Raw genomic sequence first — 23,948 nt, 5'->3', positions numbered from 1 at the left:
ACCCCAGGATCCAGGTCAGTCTAGGCTCCATAGTGATTTCAAGGCCAACCTGAGCTAGATCATGAGGTGCTGTCAGAAATGCAAGCACTGCCGGGCGCTAGTGGCTCACGCCTGTAATCTTAGCTGCTCAGGAGGTTGAGATCTGAGGGTCAAGGTTCAAGCCAGCCCAGGCAGGAAAGACCTTGAAACTCTTTCTCCAACCACTCAGAAAACCAGAAGTGGTGCTGTGGCTCAAGTGGTAGAGTGCTAGCCTTGAGCTGAAGAGCTGAGGGAAAAGCTCTCAGGCCCAGAGTTCAGGCCCCACAACAGACAAAAAAAATAAAAAATAAAAAATAAAGAAACGCAAGTGTTAGAGAATGGCTCAGTAGACAGTGTGGATACTGAGTGGGTATGTAGTGAGATGTGGCATGGGTTGGATCCCCAGCACCACCAACAAACAAGACAAAACAAACTGAAACAGAGCTGGAGGTGCCAGCTCAGCAAGCTCAAGGCCCCCATGCAATCCCCAGAACCACCAAAATCAAAATCACACAGAACAATGATCAATTAGACATCATACAATGAAGAACTTCTATGGTTCAAAAGACACCACCTGAACTGGATCAAATATCTGATGAAAGATGCATAGCTAGCATATATAAATAAATAATCATACTCAGTGACTAACCAGTTTTTAAAAATGCATAAAGGCATCAGATGTCTCTCCAAAGAAGCCAGACCAATGGACAATAGCCACCTCAGAAATGGAGCATCACACCCCGCAAACCCCAGTCCCAGCCACAAATCCCGCCCTAGCCCCGCCCCTGATCTCCCCTACCCAATCCCAGAGTGGCCCCGCCTCTTTCGAGATGAAAGGCCCCGCCCCTGCACGATCATTGGCTAGGACGACCGTCAGCTCGGCGGTGCCCTGGGAAGAACCAGAGAAAAGGACTTTATCCCAGGAGCGGCTGCGCAGCCTTACTGCGCATGCTCGCTGGGGGGGGGGGGCTTTGGGGCGTTCCGAGAGGTCCGCACCGCTTCGCGGCCGCGCGCGCGCGCTCGCGCGCAGGGCACAGGGCGCGCTCTCGAAGGGGCCATTGGAGGCTGGGAGCCGGCGCTGTGGGGTTGTGGTGGCCCGAGTGGCCGGGGCCTCCAGGTCGACGCCTGCGGCTGTAGCGGCCGAGGCCAGGGACCCGTCGCGGGAGAGGGAGGGCCGGCTGCCGTCGGTGAGGACGGGCCCCAGCGGGCGGGGAGGGTCCCGTCCGGCGGATGGGCGCCCCGGGCCCCGCGGGCGGTGCTGGGGGGGGTCCGGGCCTGCGTCACGGGCGCCGCCGCCTCCCTGTGGGCCGCCCGGGCTTGCCCTCCTAACTCCTCGTCCTCTTTCCCCTCAGCCCCTTGGCCTGAAGCCGACACCCCCAAACCGGGGGCCTCCCCGCCCTCGCCGCCCGCCCCCCCGCGGTGCCCCCGCCCCCCATCTCCGCGTCCCCGGGCCCCAGTGACCTTGCACTTTGCGCCGGTGACGGCTTTCAAACTTCATGTCTGAGCAATGCGCCCCGTGTGCGGACCCTGTGGTGCCCGAGGTTGGATTGCTGCACCTCAAGTTTTCAAAGGGAGCCGCAGACCCCCGTGCACGTGACGCAGATGATCCGGCCCTCCTCGGATCCATTGCACGCGCATCCATTCCATCCCCACCCATTCCATGCCGGCCAGCACGCGAACCCGTGGATGGGGGGCCTGGGGGGGGGGGGGTCTGACGGACCCCTACAATCAGATAACCACACGTAAACTTCCATTTCTGCTTTCCAGGGCCAGCGTCGTTTCTGGAATGTGATGTAGATTTTTTTTTCCCAGTGTGATTTGGTTAGGTTTATCTGGTTCCTTTCCCCAAAGCCACTAAATCAGACTAGTGGAAGAAGTCCATGTCTGACGTTGGGGCTAGACTGTGTGGAGCTGGCCACGCTGAGTAAGCCCCAGAGCTGGAGGTATGCTTTAGATGCCTGAGGAAGCTTCAGCTTTAAAAAGAGGAACCTGCCAAGTGGTTCCTGCCTGTAATCCTAGCTACCCCGGAGTTTGAGATCTGAGGACCCAGGTTTAAAGCCAGCTTGGACAGGAAAAGTCTGTGAGACTCTTTATCTCCACTTACCTACCAAAAAGCCAGAAATAGAGCTGTAGCTCAAGTGGTAGAGCGCTAACCTTGAGCAAAAAAGCTCAAGGACAGCACCCAGGCCCTGAGTTCAAGCCCAGCACAAACAAAGAAATAAATAGAAGAAGAGGAACTTGCTGGCAACCTTTGCTGAGCATTGCTGTGCTGAAGACGAAGGTCTCAGATGACCTGAAGCAGATGGAAGGCAGGTGCAATCAGGTACACAGACGAAGATTTGAAGATGCATTAGGCCAGGTGAAGGAGTAAAACTAGCTGAGATTCAAGCCGGGCGCTGGTGGCTCACGCCTGTAATCCTAGCTACTCAGGAGGCTGAGATCTGAGGATCGCGGTTCAAAGCCAGCCCGGGCAAGAGAGACCGTGAGACTCCTATCTCCAATAAACCACCAGAAAACCGGAAGTGGCACTGTAGCTCAAGTGGTAGAGCGCTTGCCTTGAGCTGAAGAGCTGAGGGACAGTACCCAAGCCCAGAGTTCAAGCCCCACAACCGACAAAAAAAAAAAAAAAAAAAAACTAGCTGAGATTCTAGTCTAGGATGACTTGGGGTGCATTGTTAGCTTTCTGTAAGTACAAAATATATCCAGGAACTGACTTATAAAGACAAGAGGTTAACTTTGGCTCACAGCTCAAAGATTTCAGTCCAGGACTGTGCAGAGCACTTTGGGCATCTGGCAGCAGTGCTATATAGCAGTAGTGAGGAGTATGTGGTCCTTTTCAGGGTCCGGAGGCAAGAGAGAGGAAGAAGCAGGGATTCCTCTTCCTCTCAAGGGCACGCCCTCCCCAATGACCTAAATACCTCCCACCATGCTCACATCTTAATAGTCCCTTCCCACTCAGCCCTTTAGCACATGGGGTTTGGGGGGGGGGGGCACTCATGAGTCACTCTAGAGCAGGAGATGTGAGGTAGGGGCCTCCCATTAGCTAGATCTCTCTTTTTGTGGTACTAGCATTTGAACTCAGGGCCTCGTGTTTGCTAGGCAGTGTACCATTTCAGCCATGCCCCCATTCCATTTTTTAACTAGAATCTCACTTTTTTTTTTTTTTTTTTTTGGTCCAGGCCAGCCAAGACCTCGATCCTTCTAGCTATGCATCTCTGCATGGCAGGCACAGGCATCACACCCAGCCCTTATTGGCTGAGATAGGCATCTGGAGAATATTCTGCACAGCTGGCTTCAAACCGTAGTCCTCCCAATCTCTGCCTCTTGCATAGCTAGAATGACAGGTGTGAGCCTTCACCCAGCTGGGATCTCCCCTTCTGCACCCTTTAAGTTGCCTTGAAGCGGTGGCTCTCAGGCAGTTTTGCCTGTCAGAGGATCTTTCAGCTGTATTGGTTGTCATAACTTGAGGGGCATCTGTCCAGCAGGTAGAGGGCAGGGGTGCTGTTAACTATCCTATAGTGAGCAGAACAGTCTCCTCACCCCCACCCCCACCCCCACCCCATATACACATACGACAAAGCAGTGTCTGGTCCACACAGCAGTGGCCACTGGTGCTGGGGTTGTGACGCTGCCTTAGAGTAGCACAGGGTAATCTTCCGGAGGATGGACACCAGCCCCTCCCAGGAATGACAGCACACAGACTGTGTGCCGTCACGCAGGACTCTGGAACTAGGCAACGCCCACCCCTGAGTCTCATAGTTCATTAGGCAGCGCAGAGGGTGAAGGAGGAGCCATTGAGACCCTGCAGGAAGGGTTTTCCCTCTTCTTTGTTGGAGGTAAGGTCATGCTATGTTACACAGGCTGCTTTTTTTTTTTTTTTTTTGGTCCGGTCGTGGGTCCTGAACTCTGGGCCTGGGTGCTGTCCCTCAGCTCTTCAGCTCAAGGCTAGCGCTCTACCACTTGAGCCACAGCTCCACTTCCGGCTTTTTTCTTATGTGGTGCTGAGGAATTGAACCCAGGGCCTCAGGCATGCAAGGCAAGTACTCTACCACTGAGCCACCTTCCCAGCCCCACACAGGCTGCTTTTTTTAACGACTTTTTTTAACTGCTTCACTTTCTAAGCAGGTGGGATCACAAACCTGCACCACTGGCCGTGCTTGGGAGGTTTTTTCCAAAGCTAGGCCTTCCCTCCTGTAGTCCTAGCTACTCAGAAGAACTGAGATTGGAGGATTGGTATTTGCTTTGTGTCAGTCCTGGGGCTTGAACTCAGGGCCTGCTCACTGCCTCTGAGCTTCTTTTGCTCAAGGCTAGTGCTCTACCACATGAGCCACAGCTCCAATGCTGGCTTTTTTGGTAGTATATTGGAGATCAGTCTCATGGACTTTCCTGCTTGGGCTGGCTTTGAACCATGATCCTCAGAACTCAGCTTATGAGTAGCTAGGGTTACAGGCCTGAACTATTGACACCCAGTGAGGACAGATATTTGAAGCCAGTCTTGATAGAAAAGTCTATGATGCTCCATTTCTGAAATAACCAGCAAAAATGTTGCCTGCTCAAGTGGTAGAGAGCCAACTGAACAAAGAAGACCAGTAAGAGCGTGAGCTCCTGAGTTCAAACCTCAGCATTAGAATGGGGAGGGGTGGAGGAAATGAAGGAAAGGAAAATTAACTTGACGTTATAACTCTAGAATCTAGAAGGTGGCATTAGTCATACTCCAACTGGGAAGACAGACGCTTTGCTAAGACTTTACCTGGAATTTAATGGCTCTCCTGGGAGAAGACTAAGACACCAGCAGGAAATTCTAGGTAATCCAGAGTGTGGACATGGCTAGAAACTGCCACTACAGCCAGGCTGAGAGTCACGGGCAGCCAGGAGTGCTAGGCAGAGTGTGTGGACAGCACAAGTGGAGACGCTGTCCAAAGCAGGATGCTGCGGGGGTCCCAGCCCCTCTTGCGGGCCTCCATTGGCCAAATTGGACTTGAAACCCCTGTGAGGTACAACTGATCAACTATAAAGAAACTATAAGGACTCGATGTAGCTCAGTGGCAAAGCACTTGCCTAGCAAGTACAATGTCCTGGGTTCGATCCCCAGGGCCAAAAACAGAAAAGACCAAAAAAAAAAAAAAAAAGTTAGAAGGAAAGAAAGAGAGAGAGAGGAAGGAAGAAAGAAACTGGCAGCTGGGCGCTGGTGGCTCATGCCTGTAATCCTAGCTACTCTGATAAGGCTGAGCTCTAAAGATTGAGGTTCAGAGCCTGCTAGGACAGGAAAGTCTGTGAGACTTATCTCCAATGAACCGCCAGAAAACTGGAAGTGGAGCTGTGGCTCAAAGTGGTAGAGCACTAGCCTTAAGCAAAAGAGCTCAGGGACAGTGCCCAGGCCCTGAGTTCAAGCCCCATGGGAAAATAAATAAAACCTGGCCTTTGAGACACAGGAGGATAGTGGACTGCTCCCTGGGGAGCATACTGTAAGCACAAGCTGCTCAAGGTCAGGGAAGGACACACTGGGTCTGGGAAGCCAGGCGCAGACTCTAGTCCTGACTTTCACCAACTGTGTAGTCCTAGGCCATGCAGGGAAATGCTTGAGACCACTGCCTCCCCAGGGCAGAGTGACACCGTGGTGACACTTGGGACAAGGCCCCGGGTTGCAGAAATAGACATCAGGGCTGACAGCACAGGATCTCTTCCTGACAGGGCCCGAGGCGAGGAGGCCTGAGGCAAGGGACACTGAGGAGATGCTGGGTGAGACCCAGAGGCAGAAGGACCAGAGGGGCGGGATGTGGGCAGAGGTCTCCTCACTCACCTCGCCATGCTGTACAAGAGAGGCCTCTGGGAACATTTTCTGTGTCAATGCATTGCTAGTACCAAGGTTTGGACTTAGGGCCTTATACTTGTTTTGCTTGCTTGCTCAGCTGGTACTCTGTGACTTGAGCCGTGCTTCTGGCCCTACTTTTTTTTGTCAGTCATGGGGCCTGAACTCTGGGCCTGGGCGCTGTCCCTCAGCTCTTTGGCTCAGGGCTAGCACTCTATCACTTGAGCCACAGCTCCACTTCCAGCTTTTTCTGAGTAGTTTATTGGAAATAAGCGTCTCTTGGACTTTCCTGCCCTGCCTGGCTTTGAACCTCAATTCTCAGGTCTCAACCTCCTGAATAGCTAAGGCGTGAGCCACCTGCTTCCTGCCAAGGATCCTTCTTGTCCCCTAAGGTTTACATAGTTAGAGAGAAACTAGGAGATGAAGTTTTCTTTCTTTCTTTCTTTCTTTTTTTTGTCCGGCCAGTCCTAGGGCTTGAACAACTCAGAGCCTGGGCACTGTCTCAAGGCTAGCACTCTACCACTTGAGCCACACAGCGCCACTTCTGATCTTTTTTGTGTTTGAGATACCGAGGAATCAAACCCAGGGCTTCATGCATGCTAGGCAAGCACTCTACCCCTAAGCTACATTCCCAGCCCCTGAAGTTTTCCTTGAAGTTTATTATTTTCCCCATGGTAAAGAATTCAGGTTCATTCTAAACAACATGGAGAATGCAAATTAAGAGAAAAGGAAATCTGACTGGGCCCTGGTGGCTCACTTCTGTAATCCTAGCTACTCAGAAGGCTAAGATCTGAGGATCTCAGTTCAAAGCCAGCCTGGGCAGGAAAGTCCATGAGACTCCAGTAAACTACCAGAAGACCGGAAGTGGTGCTGTGGCTCAAGTGGTAGAGTGCTCACCTTGAGCTGAAGAGCTGAGGGACAGCGCCCAATCCCAGAGTTCAAGCCCTATGACTAACAAAAAGAAAAAAGAAAGAAACGGAAGGAAGAAAGGAGAAAATAGAAAATCCAGCTGGCTTCAATCCAAAATCCTTAGACCTCAGCCTCCTGAGTAACTAGGATTACAGGCGTGAGCCACTGGCGCCCAGCTTGGACATTTCCTATAAATGAATTCCTGTAATACTTGGTCTTTGGTAGTAGTCTTTTAAAAAAAAATCCAAATTCTGTTCCTTTGTATTTGCTGAATGACGCTCACCGTGGCCTCATCTGCTCATGCAGCTGCTGAGACCTTGGTGAATGGACTTGGGTTCTCAGTCTAGAAACCTCAGGGCAGAAGTGGGGGTCCAGTAGGAACTGGAACCCACAGAATTGTCACCGATTGCAGTGCAGAAGCTTAAAAAAGGGAGTATTGAAGCCTTGCTTGGGGTACTGACTGAGAAAGACCCCCACCAACTGCATCCTCCCAGAATGACAGGAAGGCCAACCCATACTGATGACTGCTGGGCCCATCAGCCCTCTCCCCCCATCCCCCTCTCCATATCCCGAGGAACTCTCCCAACACCCTCATAACCACAGGCCTGCTCAGCTGAGGCCGCAGCAAACAAAGGTAGCTGCTCCCCCATAGTTCTGGCACTTCCGAAGGACTGGGCCATCCTGGGACCTCCAAACTAGGATAGAAACTTCTGAGTGCTGGCGCTCACCTGGCCTAAGCCATATCTAAGTGAGGTCCACAGGGCTAGAGAGTCCAGGCAGGTCCTGGGCACACGAACAGTGAAGTCTGCCTCCAATCAGGTTTCTGCCTCTGGCCTCTAGTGTAAACTGGGCCAATAGGAATGACTGGCAGGGAACCCCAGGGCAGGAAGGTTAAGTGGACGAACTTGTGAGTGGGCCGCATCTGCACCTGCAGGGCCAAACCTCCACCGGGGAGAAACACCACTGTCAGCCTGCTGAGTGTCTACTGACGGTCGGCCTAGATGGGGAAGGGAGGCCATGGCTGCCCGGACGGAGGTGCAGAGCAGAGGCTTGGGGCCCACTAGTCCTGCCCCAGCTTCTCAGCTGCCCCATGCTCCATCCCAGGCCCAAGGGCTTCCTGCCCTGACCTGTTTACCTCCTCCCTTAGGACGGAGCTCCTGACCAGGGAAGAAGAGGAGAGAGTCATCTTCTGCAGGGAATGGAGCGTGGCGTCGGGATGCCCCTACCGGAGCCCCGCAAGCCAGAGGCCAAGGGAGTGAAGGCCGGCCAGGCGCCCGCTGCGGGGCGCGTCACCAGCGTGATCCTGGCTGTCCCCAAGAGTCTCCCAGCCCCCAACCAGGGTGGAGACGGGGTGGGCTCTAAGCCCGCCGACCCGCCCCGTCCTGTGTCCTTGGAGCCGTCTGGGCCCCCCACCCTCACCAGCACCCCCCCCACCCCGCCAGCCAAGGAGCAGGTGCGGCCTGTCCCGAGGAAACGCAGCAGAGTGGATGCAGGTGAGACGTCTGGGCGGCCTGTTGCCCCTGATCCCAGCACCCCGAAATCCAGCTAGGTGACCTCGTGTCACCCGCTTCCATAGAGCCTCTTGGTGTGGTTTGCCCACCGCAGGCTGGTGTGCCAGCGCCATCATGCCATGCCTGTGGGTAGGAATGCCAGTGACAGCAAAAGCTCTTACACTTGCCGAGCGCGGGTGGCTCACGCCTGTCATCCTAGCTACTCAGGAGGCTGAGATCTGAGATTGAGGTTCAAAGCCAGCCTGGGCAGGAAAGTCCATGAGTCTTATCTCCAATAAACCACCAAAAAACCGGAAGTGGCGCTGTGGCTCCAGTGCTTGCCTTGAGCTTAAGAGCTGAGGGACAGCGCCCAGGCCCAGAGTTCAAGCCCCACGACCGACAAAACAAAAAAAAGTTCTTAAACTCCTCCAAACACATCCACTGCAACCTGAGAAGCCAGCTGCACAGTGTTCACTTCTGGCCTAGCAGCTGGGGGGGTCCAAGGTGGGACCCCACTCATACGGACCCCATCCTCCTCCAGAGCCCCTCACCACACCCTCCCTGGCCTCCAATCTTGCCCCAGGAAAGCTAACCAGCCCTCTCCTTGCCCTCAGCCGCCCCCCAGCCCCTGGAGTTCCTGAGGACGCCGTTCGGAGGCCGCCTCCTGGTGCACAAAGGCTTCTTGTACAAGCAGGAGAAGGCGGTGGGCGACAAGGTGTACTGGAAGTGTCGCCGGCACGCGGAGCTGGGCTGCCGGGGCCGGGCCGTCTCGCGCGGCCTGCGGGCCACCGTCATGCGGGATCACTGCCACCCGCCCGGCGAGGAGGGCCCGGAGGCCGGGTGCGAGAAGGAGATACTGCCCGGCCCCAGCCTGCCAGAGGGCTTGGGCGAGCCCCCCGGTCCAGAGGGCGCTGAAGGCCAAGAGGAGGAGGCACTGGACGGCGTGACGCTGTGGCCGCTGCTGGAGGAGCCGGACCCCATCCTCCAGCAGCTGGCCCTGGAGGAGGAGGAGCGAGCCCTGGCCCTTTCGCTGCTCAGGCTGCCTCTCAAGAAGCGCAAGCGGAGGCCCGGTGAGCACGCGCCCCTTCTTCCTCTTAGCAGGCAGGAACCTGCCGGTCCTTTCATGCCCAGACAGAAATGGAGGCTCCCCCAGGGCTGCAGGCCTGGCTCAGGCAGTAGACAGCCAGCCAGCCTAGCCAGGGAAGCTTGAGCCTGAGCTCAAGCTAAAACCTAGGAGTGTCAGGTCCCATGTGTTTCCCCAAAATGTGCTCAAGATCAAAAATACAAATGTGCCCTGGTAGTCACGGGCCAGCACTACTGCTCCTAAACCAGCTGTGGCTCTGGGCGGGGGGGGGGGGGGGGGGGGGCTTCCAGAATTCTCTGATGCAGAAAGGCCCGATGTGGAGGCCTGGAAATCTGAATTGGAACAAGCCCCAGTGCTTCTGATGTGATGGAATCCGGGCAGGATCCCTGGGAAGGTTCGTCAGTTGGTCCCAGGTTCAAATTCCAGCCCCATCCACCGGTGGCCCTGTGCCTCAGAAAACTTGCTCAAACGCTGGTGTCTCTGGAGCTTTATCCTGAGGCAGATGCAACAGGCTGGGCTGCCATGGGGGGCGTGGGAAGTTCTTGGCCCCCACTTAGCAGGTGGGGACTTGGGGAGAGGTGGTTTTTATTACCAGCAGCAAGGTAGTGGGTTCCAGAAGGCCTGACCCCAGAAGGATCTAAGGGTCCCAGGCTGGGAGAGCCAGGTGCTGAGGCAGGGTGGGACTTCCTTTCCACTGAGTATCTCTCAGTACTTCTTGACTTAGAGCAGCGTGCACATGTATTATTGAAAAGGTTCGATAAAAATTGAGCCTACATGGCAACTCCTTTGTAACAACTACTTAAAGGTAATAATAAAGAGAATGACATTAAATAAACCCTAACAAAACACAGCCAAGAGCAAACAGGAACATAGCCCAGCCCCTCCTGGTGTGGGCCTACGGCGGGGGGGGGGGGGGGGGGGGGGGGGGGGGGAGGGCGGGGGGGAGCAGAGGAAGCCCAGCTCTCTTCTGGGAAGCACCAGGGGCTGGCGCTCTGCTAATGTTCCCTGTCACACCCAGCTCTGTTCCCTGTCACACCCAGCTCTGTCACAGGCTGCCGCTGCCGCTACCTCCCCCTCCTCCTCCTCCTCTTCTTGTCAGTCCTGGGGCTTGAACTCAGGGCCTGGGCACTTCCCCTGAGCTCTTTCCCTCAAGGCTAGCTAGCGCTCTACCACTTTGAGTCACAGCTCCACTTCTGGTTTTCCGGTGGTTAATCAGAGATAAAGGTCTCAGTTCCTTTGTTGCCCAGGCTGGCTTTGAACTGTGGTCCTCAGATCTCGGCCTCCTGAGTAGGTAGGATGACAGGCGTGAGCCCAGCCGCCCCTCTGTCCTCCTGTCCTCCCTCCAGGGCAGGGTCGGTCCCTGGAGTTCCTGAGGACCTGCTATGGGGGCCGCTTCCTGGTGTACCGCTCCTTCCTCTACAAGCGGGAGAAGGTGGTGGGGGACAAGGTGTACTGGACGTGCCGCGACCACGCGCTGTACGGCTGCCGCAGCCGCGCCATCACGCAGGGCCAGCGCGTGACCATGATGCGCCGGCACTGCCACCCGCCCGACATGGAGGGGCTGGAGGCCCGGCGGCAGCAGGAGAAGGCCACGGAGACCACGGCGGACGAGTACGAGTTCGTGGGCCATAGCCTAACGTGCGCTGTGGACAGTCTGCTCTCCCGCAGAGAGACGGGCGCGCTGCCCGCCCCCCGGCCCCAGGGCCGAAAGCGAGCCAAGGCCCAGGATCAGGAGCCCCCTGCCCAGCCCGAAGCCCCCCAGGGGTCCTCTGACGAGGACCCGGGTGAGTCTCCCTCCCTGGGGGCCCCAGAGCCCAGCCCTCGGCCTGTCCGGCAGTCCCGCCCCGGCCTCCACCTCCCTCCCTGAAGGTCCTTTCCATCTTCCCACAGGAGGCCCCGAGTTCCTGAAGACGCCCCTGGGGGGCAGCTTCCTGGTGCACGAGTCCTTCCTGTACCGGCGGGAGAAGGCGGCGGGGGACAAGGTGTACTGGACGTGCCGCGACCAGGCGCGCATGGGCTGCCGCAGCCGCGCCATCACGCAGGGCCGGCGCGTGACGGTGATGCGGGGCCACTGCCACCCGCCCGACGCACTGGGGCTGGAGACCCTGCGGCAGAGGCAGAAGCCCCCCAGCCCAACTCGCTGGGGTGTCCCAGGTGCCCCCAGGAGCCCTGCGGCCCCGCCCGTCCCCTGTGCCCAGCCTCCAGAACATTCCAGAAGTAGCCACAGTTCTTTCCTCTAGCCCTCCTCTTGCCTTGCCCCCCGCCCCGAGTCCTCAGCCCACCTCGGGTGCCCCTCTCCCTCGTGCTGGCGGGAGACCCATCCTGTGGGGAGACAGGCAGGGACGCTTCCACGTGGCTCTTGGTGAATCTGCACCCCATGGCTGTCCCCCAAGGACCACCATAGCCCGCAACCCCGGCCCGGCGGCCAGTGTCCCTAGAGGACAGCTGTCCATGCCTCCCCCTGACCAGCTCCCCTGCCCCCCGAGTCCCTGCACAGACACAGGCACAGCAGACACGCCTGCCCCAGAGTTGAGGGGCTCCATTTGCAGGGGACTCTGGACTCCGGAGAGGGGGTCCTCGAGGGGGCTGGGCTCTGCGTCCTGAGCAGGCCCAAACTGGGGGGAGGTATGACTGAGATCGAGACACCCCCAGATCGCCCCTTCCCGAGGCCTGGGGTTCGGGGAGCCGTCCTGACTGCTCTCCCGTGCCTCTGCAGAAGGCCCCGAGTTCCTGAAGACGCCCCTGGGGGGCAGCTTCCTGGTGCACGAGTCCTTCCTGTACCGGCGGGAGAAGGCGGCGGGGGACAAGGTGTACTGGACGTGCCGCGACCAGGCGCGCATGGGCTGCCGCAGCCGCGCCATCACGCAGGGCCAGCGCGTGATGGTGATGCGCAGGCACTGCCACCCGCCTGACATGGGCGGCCTGGAGGCCCTGCGGCAGCGGGAGCACTTCCCCAACCTGTCCCAGTGGGAAGGCCCAGGTGCGGGCAGGCGCGGGCGGGCGCGGCGGGACCATCTCCCTGCTGCACACACTCACCCTGACCGCTTGCCCCAGAACGTGGCCACCTCGTGCAGCTGGGGCTGCACCAGGCTCGGGGCGCTGGCCCTGATGTGGTGCCAGAAAGCAGCCGGCTGCTAGAAAAGGGGGCGGCGGCCTGCATGGCATTATGGGCAACCCTGGACGTGCTCAGCCTCAGCCCCTCCCCCCCCCCATGCTGGTCTCACCTCATGATCTCTCCTGCAGCTCCCTAGAGGCTGAGGGAGTTGCCTGGTTGCCAATTAGTGGAGGGGTGGATGGGCACTGGGGGGCTGGAGGGGAGGTCTTAGATGCCCAGACCAGATCAGACCAGGGCCAGGGGGCAGGCAGAGGCCTGGGCGTCAGAGACTACCATGGGGCAAGGAGGGATGGTCGTTTCCTGCCGGGGGGACAGGCCACCCACCCTGTGGCCAGGACCTGAGCTCCCCCTGCCTCCATCCCCCTCCAGAGCCCCTGCAGCCCCTGGAGTTCCTGAGGACGTCCCTCGGGGGCAAGTTCCTGGTGCACGAGTGCTTCCTCTACAGGAAGGAGAAGGCCGCTGGCGAGAAGGTGTACTGGATGTGCCGGGACCAGGCCCGGCTGGGCTGCCGCAGCCGCGCCATCACACAGGGCCGGCGCGTGATGGTGATGCGGGGCCACTGCCACCCGCCCGACCTGGAGGGTCTTGAGGCCCTGCGGCAGCGGGAGCGGCAGCCTGGCACTGCCCAGCAGTGAGCCCAGGTACAGCAGGGCCGGGTGGAGACCCTGGGCCAAGACCGCTTTGTGCCTAGTGCCTTCCCTTTCCAGCACCTTCCCCCCTCCTCCGTGCTACTGGTTGCTGCCCTTTAAGCTGAAACCGCAGCACACCTGGCCCATCCCAACTACTGCTTGTTATTCTAAGACATCCTGCATGTGTGTGCGTGCGTGCACATGTGTGTGCGCGTGCGTGCGCATGTGTGTGTGCATGTGTGCGTGTGCATGTATGCGCATGTGTGCGTGTGCATGTGTGCACTGTGTGCGCGTGTATGCACATGTGTGCGCGTGTATGTGCATGTGTGTGCATGTGTGCGCGTGCATGCGCATGTGTGCGCGCGCGTGCATGTGTGCGCGTGTATGCGCATGTGTGTGCGCGCGTGCGTGTATGCACATGTGTGCACGTGCATGCATGTGTGCGCGTGCGTGTATGCACATGTGCGCGCGTGCATGTGTGCGCATGTATGCACATGCGTGCGCGTGCATGTGTGTGCGTATATGCGCATGTGTGTGCGTGCATATGTGTGTGCGTGTGCATGTGTGCGTGTATGTGTATGTGTGCGCGTGCATGTGTGCGTGTGTATGCACATGCGTGCGCGTGCATGTGTGTGCGTATATGCGCATGTGTGTGCGTGCATGTGTATGTGCATGTGGACGTGAACTCCGGGCCTGGCGCCGTCCCTCACCCTCTTCGGCTCAAGGCTGGCGTCTACCCCTCGAGCCACAGCGCCACTCCCGGCTTTTCTGCTCCTGTGGTGCTGAGGAGTCGAACCCGGGGCCCCAGGCATGCGCCCCTCCCGGCCCCGGCACTTTCCTCGGGGCCTGGTCTGGCTGCGCTCTCGTCTGGGGAATAACGCGGGTGTCTTTCTCGCCAGGAACGCGGACGGCACGCGCCCGGCCGGGGCTCCCGTGCACGCGGCCATTTCCCAGCCGCTTCCAGTCGCTTGGCCGAAGTCCCCTCGCTGCTCCGCGGCCCCGCGCGGCCCCCGGTCCCCGCCTGGCCGGGGCGGGGCGAGGCGCTGCCGCCCTCCCGACTCTGGAAAGCTCCGGCGCGTTCCCCCGGCCTCCGACGCCTCAGCCGGCCCCGCGCGGCCGGCGCCCCGGCTTCCAGAGCCCGGCGTGGCGCGCGCCGGGCGCACTGCGCATGTGCAGACGCCCGCCTTCCCGCCCGCGCAGCCGCACCGGGGGCTCCGCGGCGCCGGTCCCGCCCGCCCCCCGCCGCACCGCCCCCCGCCGCACCGCCCCCCGCAGTGTGGATCCGGGCCCGCAGTCCTCACGACGGGCGAGTCAGGCCAGGGGTCGGGCCGGGGTCGCCGGGCGCACGAGGAGAGGGACGCGGGGCGGCCCAGCCCGGCCGGGGACCGGAGGGATCGGCCCCGGCGGGAAGGCCGCGGGCCGGCCGGCCATGGCGCGGTGCCCGGCTCTGCTCAGCTCTGCTTCCCCATTAAACCCGCTGCGCTCACCTGGTCTAAGGCCTCGCTCCGCGCGCGCCTGCGCGGGGGGTGAGGGGCTGGGGGGACCCCACTCCTGTGCAGCCCCCCTCGAGGCCAGACGGCCCCACGATGCCTCCCCAGGGAGAAGGCCTTCGCCCGAACCCCCGCGGCGGGGGCCGCGCGGGGGCCCCGGAGCCTCGGCTCCAGACCCGGTGTCACCGACCGACCAAGCGAGGCCGCAGGGCGCTGCGGGCTGGCCTCGAACCTTGAGCCCTCCTGCTGTCTCGGCTCCCATCCACGGGCGAGCCCTATTCACAGGCAGAAACCCCTCTGCCTCGCGGGGAACCCTCGGGAGAGACGCCGGGCCCCACGCTGGGGAGCGGACCCGGGACTCCGGCGCCACCGGACTCCGCGCCCCAGAGCCCTGGTGGGAGAAGGCCGGGGCGCCCGCTAGGGAGCGGCCTGCCGGGGCTCTCTGCACCCCAGCCCCGGGCCCGTGGGCCTTCGCGCAGCCCCTGGCCCTCCTGAGGGTCACCCCATCACTCCCAGGGAAAAGGCTCCTTCCGGGGGGCGTTAGCAGTCAGCGCCACAGGCCGGGGAAGGGGCCCCGACACCCGCACTGCGCCCCGCAGGCGCCCCGAGACGCCAGGCCAGCGCCCCAGCGCCGCCGCAGCGCGGGGGGCCAGGGCTCTGCCGGGTGCATGAAGTCGGGTTCATTAGGGAGCCGCACGGCCGTGTTCGGGCAGGAAGAGACTTTATGGTAGTTCTGGAGCGCGCGCTGCAGGAGCGCGAGGCCCAGGCCGGGCAGTGAGGGGCAGCCGGGGCGAAGTGGGGAAGGGGCGGGGAGGTGAGGGGGGCGGGGAGAAGGTGAGGGGGGCGGGGAGAAGGTGAGGGGGCGGGGAGAAGGTGAGGGGGGCGGGGAGAAGGTGAGGGGGCGGGGCCACGCCGGGGGCCACGGTGACCTCAGGGCCTGGGAGCCGCCCTTCTCAGCTGTGCCAGTTACCTAGGTGACACACCGCACGGCCGGGGCAGACCTCACCGGCTCCTCACAGCCAGAGGCCCCCCCCTCGGCCCTTCTAGTACCTGGGGGGGGTCTCAGGGGGAGGGGAGACAGTTGGGCACATGGGGCTCCCCAGATGGGTTTCCCTGCTGTCTGTCCATTAGGCTGTGGACAGAGACGAGCTGTGGGCCAGGGTGGGGATGCCGCCAGTGCCAGCACGGTGCTCTCCACTTGGACTTGCAGGCCTGGGGGAGGAGAGGGTTGTGAGGAAGAGGGAGAGGAGGCAGGGAGGGACGGGGGGGGGGGGGGGGGGAGCGGGCACCTCTGCGAGGCAGTGACAGGCCAGGGCGAGCAGGGCCAGGAGAGCCAGGACTCCGGCGGCGATGGGGATCCCCAGGGGCATCTGCAGCCCCTCACTGTGCTGCTGAGGAGAGGGGAACCGAGTGAGGGCCTGCGGAGCCGGGGAGGGGGGGGGTAGGGGTGTGGCTCTCACCTGCTGGGTCCAAACCAGCTGTTTCTGGAACCAGGCCATGGTGGCTGCCTCACCTGTCAGGAAGAAGAGAGGCGGCGGATGTGCCCCTGATGTGCTCCACAGCTGGCTCAGCTGCCCCCACCCCCAAAACCTCCCTCTTCCCAGGGGAGCCCCAACTTTCTCACATCTCACACCCCTCAGGCAGTCACCGCACCTCCAGGCTCAGCCTGCCTGCCAAGGAACCAGCTGGCCTCTCTCAGGAGCCATCTCAACCATCGAAAGTGAAACCCTGCTCTCCCAGGCCGCCTTGGAGAGGAAAGGGTAGGGAGCAAACAGAATGGACCTGGGGCTTCCCATGCCAGCCCATCCCAGCCCAGCGCCAGACAGCAATTTCCCGCAAGTCATGTGGATTCCTAAAGATAGGGCCCCAGGCGCCCACAGGAGGGCGCGCCTGAGTCTGCATGGCTGGTGTCAGATGAGACCAGCACGGCCCCTGCTGGCCGTCGCGGCGATCTGCAGGAAGACAGCCAGTGTGGCTAGTTTTCCCCAGCCGGTGGGCATTTAGTGGACTCTTCGTAGGAAAATGGAGGCCCAGGGAACCCAAGAAACTTGTCACGCGGGGACATGGTGGTTCAAGCCTGTAATCCCAACACTGGGAAGGCTGAGAAACGGAGGCGAAAAGAGGATGGAGAACCCCAGCTTTATGGTAAGATTGAGGGAAAGGCTATGTCTCAGAAGACAGCGAGACAAAGAGACGGAAAGAGATCAAGCCCTCCAGCAGATAAAAGGCAAAGTTGAGGGAGATCTGGTGGCTCACTCCTGCAATCCTAGCTACTCAGGAGGCTGAGATCTGAGGCTCCCGGTTCAAAGTCAGCCAGGGCAGGAAAGGCCATGAAACTATCTCCAATAAACCACCAGAAAACCAGAAGTTGCACTGTGACTCAAGTGGTGAGCACTAGCCTTGAGCTGAAGAGCTGAGGGACAGCGCCCAGGCCCAGAGTTCAAGCCCCACAAGGCAAAGTTGAAGTGAGAGTTCTGAAATCTGGGCCCCTCAGAAACCAGGCAGCTCAGGAGGCAGTGGGAGGGGGCATAGACATTCTGACACAGCAGGTACCCAGCAAGAATGCCATGTGATAATGAAAGCCAGTTCCTGCCACAATCCTTGGAACTACAAAGCTTGCTGCCAGAAATTGAGAAGCATGAGCCGATCACACACACACACACACACACACACACACACACAACTTGCTGAGCTCCAAGTCTCAGGACAGGTGGACAGGGAGCTTGGAGTCCAGGCTTAGCCTGGTTGACCTTTCCCTCCCTTCTGCCCCCCCCCCCCCCCCCCCCCCCCGCCCCAGAGAGCACACAGAATATGTCTGGTATTTCCCTTTGTGTTGGTGGCAGCAACATGACACTGCTCTGACAGCTGGGCTGTCTAGAAAGAAAACTGTGGGGACAAGGTCAGGTGCCCTGAATCCATGCTGGGGTCCACCCTCATTCTGATGGGCTGGGCTCAGAGGTGACGCACCTACCTCTACACTCAGCTGAGCCAGAGGGCCAAGCTGAATCTGCCTCTTCCCTTCTTGGGGGAAGGGGGGGGGCTTGGGACAAAGTAACCTGACTCTTCTTCTCACCTACAGCCCCCCACTTTATGCTATCTACCCTACTAGACTGGGCAAGTCTGCTGTTACATGCCGCAGAGGGAGGAAGGGCACTGCCCACCCAGCCTGGGACATTTTTCTCCCACTCCTGCGAGCTGTGGCCCCCCCTCCTGTCTCTCTGCTGCCCCCACGTGGCCAGTCTGTGCCTGCGAATCTGCTCCCTACTTCATTAACAAGCCAGGGCTGCGCCTCACCTCCCTCACGTCCACCAGAGGCAGGGTCTCAGACTCCAGTGCCCCTAGGCTGGTCTTTGCCCCTCCCTGGACTCAGTCACCCCATCTGTGAAATGGCTTTATTGAAGATCCTGCCCAAGGAGTGTGCATAAGCCCCAGCTGGGGTCCATGCACTGAATCCTGCCTCCTCCTACACTTCACAACCTGTCAGTCCCTGGTTGCTGAGGACCTCCCAGCTCAGGCCATGTTCTGCAAAGTGGGGAGACACGGACGCCCCCCAGGGCCCGGGCTGTGTAGACAGGCTGCTGCCTGAAAGTAAATGCTGAGTGTGGGCTGCCGTGTGCATGCGTGCGTGCGTGCATGCATGCGTGCATGCATGCGCGTGTGCAAAGGCTATTTGTTGTGGAAAGGACTGCATGCAGCCTGTGGCCGAGACACTGCCCGCCTCCCTCATGCCTGGCAATGGGATGCCTCCTCCCCTCCCTCCCCTTTCGTGGAGGCGGGGCTCTGCACCCCTGCCCCTCAGCCCCCGGGGTCCTTTCCGTCCCTGGTCCCGCCAGAGGGGCTCCCGGCACCACCCTGTGCCCACAGCGGGCTCCTGATGGCGCACGTCCCTGTGCTGCCTCCACCGCTGTCCACCCCGCCGTCCACCCTGCTGGGGTCTCGGCCAGGGAAGGGGGGGCCTGCAGGTGCTCCCCGGGTTGCCCCCAGATGCTCCCCAGGATGTCCCCAGGTGTCCCCTAGATGCGCCCCAGGTGCTCCCCAGGCCCCCTCCTCAGTGGCGGCCAGCCCGCTCCGGGTGAGGCCGGCTTGGTAGGAAACACCCAGTACGGGGTGCATAAGATCCCCCAGGAAGCCCCCGGACCCCAACGTCTTCCTGGGCCGGGTGCCCCCCGCGGGCGGCGGGCCGGGGGCTTCGTGGGTCTCGGGATGGTGAGGGATCTGGGCGGGGCGCGGCCGCCCCGGTGCCCCCGCCCCCGCCCGCCCCCGCACCTGCGCTGGCCTCCCCCCAAGCCCCAGGGGCAGCGGGCAGGCGGAGCCGGAGATCAGAGGACTCGAGTCGGCGGCCCGGGGGAGGGGGCGGGGGATTTCCCCCCACGCTTGCCCGGGCCTGCTCCCCTCCCCCTCCCCGCCAGGTGGGGGGCACCGCCGGGGAATTCCACCGCCCCGGCTGGGGTCCTCGCGGGGAGGGGGAGGCGCGGGCACGCGCCGGGGCGCGAGGCGCAGCTGTCTTCCTCCCCAGACGCCAGCTGCCCCTGCCCGTCCGGGGCTCGGGTCCACGACTCCTGCCCGGCTCGCGGGTGCGGGGGGCAGGGGGCGGCGGGGACCTGCGGAGGGGGGGCGGGGGGAGGTCACGGTGCACGCGCGGCCGGGGGGGGGAGCGCGCGCGCTTGCACGGGCAGGGGGCGTGCTGGTGCCCTGGGCGCCCCCCCGTGGCCTCCCGAGGGGTCCCCGGTCTGCCGCTCCCCGGGAGCGGGGCGGGACGGCGCGGGGTCCCCGCGGGGGTGGCGGGCGTGGGAGGCGTCTGGACCTGCAGCCCGCGCTGGGGCGCCGGGCGGGGCGCGCGTGCCCGGGGCGGGGCGGGGGGACCCGCGGGGGGGCGCGGGGGGCGGCGCGGCGCAGTGGAGACCCGGGCGCGGGAGCGGCAGGGTGCGAGGCGCCGCGGGACGGAGTGCGTGCGGAGGCCGCGGCCCCGCGGGCAGCGCAGCGGGGACGGAGGTCGCCCGGCCCCGGGGGTCAGAGGGGAGACACCCCAGGGGCCGCCGACCCTGGGCGGTGAAGACCCTCCCCAGGAGATAGTTAGACGGGCGGGGGGCGGTGCCACCCGGAGCGAGACGGGACCCAAGGAGGGGCCGGAGGGGGACAGACCCCGAGCGGCCGCTCCCGGCCGGGGGCGATGGGGGCCCGGGCTCTGCGGGGCCTCCTCCTCCTCCTCCTCCCGCTGCTGCCTCCGCGCGGGGCCTCCGCGGGCCGCCTGCACAGCCCAGGTGAGTCGGGCCGCGGCCAGGGCCAGGGTTCGAGGCTGGGGAGGCGGCGGGGCGCGGGCAGGTGCCCGGGTCGGGAGTTGGCGCCCAGGGGTCGGAGGGAGGAGACCCTGTGAGGTACAGACCCGCCCCGCCCCGGTCCTGCGGCGATCGGCAGGCCTGTCCGAGTGCTTCCAGGTGAATGGCGCCGACTACCGAGGCCACCAGAACCACACGGGCCCGCGCGGGGCCGGGCGCCCGTGCCTCTTCTGGGACCAGACGCAGCAGCACAGCTACAGCAGCGCCAGCGACCCCCAGGGCCGCTGGGGGCTGGGCGCGCACAACTTCTGCCGGTGAGGGGCGGGGCCGTGCGGTGGGTGTGGCCTGCGGTGGGCGGGGCGGCCTTGGTGGGTGTGGCCGTGCGGTGGGGGGCATGTGCTGGGTGGACCGCGTGGTGGGTGTGGCCTGCATGGTGGGCGGGGCGGAGGGCTGCGCGCGCGCCAGCGCGGGGTCCGCCTGGGGGACTTCAGGATGCGGGCCTCGTTGGCACTGGGATGTCAGGAGGAGCGCAGAGCCCCTGGCACTACAGGTGCCAAGACTAAGGTGCCCGACTAAGGCAGAGCCTCAGACCGGAGCTAGGAGAGAAGAGCCGGGCCTCGGCGGGTCCGTGCGCGCGGGCTGCCGTCAGCCTGAGCCCGGAGCGCGCAGGTCCAGCAGGAGGCCACCTCTCTACTGACCTGAGCAGCTCAGGGCCCTCCGTCTGCGCTTCCGGCGGGGTTTGGAGGACAGGGCCGGCCGAACAGGCCCAGCGCCGAGTTCTTACGGGCAGAATCAGAAACCTTAAAAAAAAAAACCACCCGAGTCTCCGGGCTCTGCGGTGACTTCTGGCCCCGCCGTCGGAGGTCGGCGTTCAGAAGCCGGTGGAGACGAGGAGACCCGGCGCTGGCGGAGGAATCTGGCCTCCATCCGACGTGCTCCGCCCTGTCCACCTCCCTCCCACCCACAGGAACCCGGACGGTGACGTCCAGCCGTGGTGCTACGTGGCCGAGACGGAAGAGGGCATCTACTGGCGCTACTGCGACATCCCCACGTGCCACAGTGAGTGGACTCGAGCGGACGGAGGTGGGAGCGCCTTGTGTGGCCTCGGAGGGCGGGGCCTGACTCTGCTGCCCCCTCAGTGCCCGGGTACCTGGGCTGCTTCGTGGACTCGGGGGCGCCCCCAGCCCTCAGTGGGCCCAGCGGCACCTCCACGAAGCTCACGGTTCCGGTGTGCCTTCGCTTCTGCCGCATGAAGGGCTACCAGGTACTGCCCGCGGGGCCCCACGCCAGCGACCCCCGACTGCATCTCAGCGCCCCACTCTCCGCACTCCGACGGCCAAACCCACACACTGACTTCCGCACCTGTGGCCCGCTTCCCCCTGCCCACCCCCTCCGACCCCGCCCCTCCCCGGAGACCCCTGCCGCCGGGGTCACTCGGTGTCTGCTCCCAGCTGGCGGGTGTGGAGGCTGGTTACGCCTGCTTCTGCGGCTCTGAAAGCGACCTGGCTCGGGGACGCCCGGCCCCCGCCACCGACTGTGACCAGATCTGTTTCGGACACCCAGGCCAGCTGTGCGGCGGCGATGGGCGGCTGGGCATCTACGAAGGTGAGCCCTGGGCAGGGACGGGGGAGGGAGCGGGGGAGGGGCCCGACGTGCCCCGCCCTCACCGGGGTGGGCTACGGGCAATCCCAGGGGCGGGGCAGGCCCCGTAGGGGCCAGTGCCGAGCCCGGGGGGCAGCACCGGGGAAGGCGCTGGGGGAGGGGCCCGACGTGCCCCGCCCTCACCGGGGTGGGCTACGGGCAATCCCAGGGGCGGGGCAGGCCCCGTAGGGGCCAGTGCCGAGCCCGGGGGGCAGCACCGGGGAAGGCGCTGGGGCCTAAGGAAAGAGGCCGAGCCGACCTGGGTCCTCGCCGGGGCTCCGAGGGCTCCGCTGAGGATCTGTCCCCGGCGGCGGGGGCGCAGCCCCGCTGCCCCCGGGGGTGCTGACGGCCACCCGCCCGCAGTGTCCGTGGGCTCCTGCCAGGGAAACTGGACCGCTCCTCAGGGGGTCGTCTACTCCCCGGACTTCCCGGACGAGTACGGGCCGGATCGGAACTGCAGCTGGCTGCTGCGCCCGGCGGGGGCCGCGCTGGAGCTCACTTTCCGTCTCTTCGAGTTGGCCGACCCGCGGGACCGCCTGGAGCTGCGCGACGCGGGCTCCGGCAGCCTGCTCCGCGCCTTCGACGGCGCCCGCCCGCCTCCGGCCGGGCCGCTGCGCCTGCGCACCGCCGCGCTGCTGCTCTCCTTCCGCAGCGACGCGCGCGGCCACGCGCAGGGCTTCGCGCTGGCCTACCGCGGTGAGCCCCGCCCCGGCCCCGCGCCCGCCCGCGCCGGGCCCGCGCCCGCCCGCCCGCGCCGGGCCCGCGCCCGCCCGCCCGCCCCGGCCCTCACACCGCTCTCCACAGGGCTGCAGGACGCCTCGGAGGACGACGCTGCCGCCCCCGAGGGCTCGGCGCACACCCCCGCAGAGCCCCTCGACGGCGCCAACGCCAGCTGCAGCCCCAGACCCGGAGCTCCGCAGCCGGCGGTGGGAGGTGAGGCTGGCCGGCGCGCGGGGCGGGGCGAGAGGCGGGCGCAGCCGCTGCGGGCCCCGCCCTCACCGCGCCCCTGTGCCCGCAGCTCGGGTCTCCTCGACGGTCATGGCCATCTCTGTGCTGCTGCTGCTGCTCCTGTCGCTGCTGCGTTTGCTGCGCCGACGGTGCGGGCGCCGGGGCAGGGCCTGAGGGCGGACCCCGCACCGGGTGCCTAACGCCTCGGTGTCCCGGGACACGGAGGGAGCCTAGTGGGGAGCCGGGGCCCTAGAAGGGAACGCGCCTAGGAAGGGACGCCTGGCTTCTCGAGGGGGCGGGCGTGGGATTGACGGCAGAGCAGGCAGGAGGCTGGAGACGGGGCTGGGCTGGGCCCAGCTGACGTGTGCTCCCTCTCTAGGAGCTGTCTGCTGGCTCCGGGAAAGGGGCCCCTGGCCCTGGGGCCCTCCCGGGGGCCCGGGAGAAGCTGGGCTGTGTGGTATCGCCGGCCCCGAGGGGTGGCCCTGCCCTGTCCCCCCGGGGACCCCCAGGCGGAGGGTCCCGCCGCGGGCTACCGGCCCCTGAGTGCCTCCAGCCAGAGCTCCTTGCGCTCGCTCATCTCCGCCCTCTGACCCGGGACCCCGGGGTCCGTCGGACCTTCCACCATCACCGAGATGGACATCTGAGACTTGATGCCACAGCCTACCTCGGCCTTCTCCTCCGAAGGCAGCGCGGCCTGTGGAGACCTCGGACGGGAAGCTTTCGGTGCCGTCGTGGGATCCTGGCCTAACCCTAGAGGTCCAAGGGGTGGAGGCCAAAGGGCAGGAGGACCCTAAGCGCCTCCCCCAACAATGGACCTCGAAGTAGGGGTGGGCTTCTGGGTTCAGAGGTCACTGAGCCCCTCCCGAGTTGGTCCTGGACTACTGTCTCCAATTAGAGGTCATAGGTGAAGATCCAACATAGACTTTCAATAAAGGGCCTGGAGACCTGGAGACCTGGTGCTGGCCTCAGTAAGTTCTTCCGTGGAAGGAGCTGAGCGAACCCCGGGGGCGCCGGGCGGAGCGATGCGGGTGTCCGCGCCGTGGAAAGGCCGCTCCCCGCAGGAGTGCCGAGGACCCGGGCGACGAGGGCGGGAGGAGAGAGGGAGGTGGAGGCCGATCGTGGACCGAGCGGGTCAGCCCCGCTCTTTCTCCTCCGGCCCTGCCCTCGGTCTGCTGCGGGTCCTGGGCGGGCCGAGGGCGCGCCTAGTGTGGGCGGACGATAACTGGGAGTGAACTGGGCAGAGCCGGAGCTCACCGAAACCTGGCTGGAAGAGCCGGGCCTAGCCCGACGGCTTCGGGGAACTTGGGGTGTCAGGGGCCAGTCGAGGGTCCAATGTGGGTCCGCACCCGAGCTGGGCGGGGCTGGCCGGCACGGGGCTGGGACGGCAGCACCTTGGACAGAGCCCCGCTGGCGCGGGGCGGGGCGTGGGGGGGGAGGCTGGGTGGCGAGGGGCTGCGCCTCGGAGGGCGGGTGTACAAAGGGGGGGACGACCTGGCCTTCACGCGGGAAGCCAGGATGCGCGTCGTGGGGCGCGAGGTG

The 23,948-nt window shown here is 63.4% G+C and overlaps 2 protein-coding genes across 3 annotated transcripts; both read left to right on the top strand.

The window, feature by feature from the left end:
* The first annotated feature begins 1,047 nt into the window (after positions 1-1,047).
* On the top strand, positions 1,048-14,061 carry Flywch1 (FLYWCH-type zinc finger 1). 2 transcript variants are annotated; one of them, XM_042698364.1, is made up of 8 exons: positions 1,048-1,205; positions 7,884-8,229; positions 8,841-9,296; positions 10,657-11,094; positions 11,201-11,464; positions 12,027-12,290; positions 12,795-13,066; positions 13,954-14,061. In XM_042698364.1, the coding sequence occupies exons 2-7, from the start codon at positions 7,935-7,937 to the stop codon at positions 13,058-13,060; spliced, it is 1,983 nt and encodes a 660-aa protein (XP_042554298.1). In that variant the 5' UTR covers positions 1,048-1,205; positions 7,884-7,934; the 3' UTR covers positions 13,061-13,066; positions 13,954-14,061. The 2 variants fall into 2 exon arrangements, with proteins under 2 accessions (XP_042554298.1, XP_042554299.1); XM_042698365.1 differs by lacking the exon at positions 1,048-1,205 and adding an exon at positions 4,748-4,823.
* A 5,640-nt stretch (positions 14,062-19,701) lies between these two features.
* On the top strand, positions 19,702-23,308 carry Kremen2 (kringle containing transmembrane protein 2). The gene is made up of 9 exons (XM_042698367.1): positions 19,702-19,805; positions 19,960-20,134; positions 20,788-20,879; positions 20,960-21,084; positions 21,272-21,425; positions 21,825-22,157; positions 22,266-22,394; positions 22,480-22,558; positions 22,789-23,308. The coding sequence occupies exons 1-9, from the start codon at positions 19,715-19,717 to the stop codon at positions 22,997-22,999; spliced, it is 1,389 nt and encodes a 462-aa protein (XP_042554301.1). The 5' UTR covers positions 19,702-19,714; the 3' UTR covers positions 23,000-23,308.
* Positions 23,309-23,948: the final 640 nt, after the last annotated feature.

Source organism: Dipodomys spectabilis, unplaced genomic scaffold, assembly GCF_019054845.1.
Source record: "Dipodomys spectabilis isolate Male_0828 unplaced genomic scaffold, ASM1905484v1 ptg000231l, whole genome shotgun sequence".
Lineage (NCBI taxonomy): Eukaryota > Metazoa > Chordata > Mammalia > Rodentia > Heteromyidae > Dipodomys > Dipodomys spectabilis.
Note: the sequence above shows the minus strand (reverse complement) of the source record. Positions and strands in the feature narration are given on the sequence as shown.

Excerpts from the sequence above, each read along its gene's own strand:
- Kremen2 (XM_042698367.1), top strand. The coding sequence starts at position 19,715 with ATGGGGGCCCGGGCTCTGCGGGGCCTCCTCCTCCTCCTCCTCCCGCTG. Across the intron at positions 21,085-21,271 it reads GCCGCATGAAGGGCTACCAG|CTGGCGGGTGTGGAGGCTGG; the intron begins GTACTGCCCGCG and ends GTCTGCTCCCAG. Across the intron at positions 21,426-21,824 it reads GCGGCTGGGCATCTACGAAG|TGTCCGTGGGCTCCTGCCAG; the intron begins GTGAGCCCTGGG and ends ACCCGCCCGCAG.
- Flywch1 (XM_042698364.1), top strand. The coding sequence starts at position 7,935 with ATGGAGCGTGGCGTCGGGATGCCCCTACCGGAGCCCCGCAAGCCAGAG. Across the intron at positions 8,230-8,840 it reads ACGCAGCAGAGTGGATGCAG|CCGCCCCCCAGCCCCTGGAG; the intron begins GTGAGACGTCTG and ends CCTTGCCCTCAG. Across the intron at positions 12,291-12,794 it reads GTCCCAGTGGGAAGGCCCAG|AGCCCCTGCAGCCCCTGGAG; the intron begins GTGCGGGCAGGC and ends ATCCCCCTCCAG.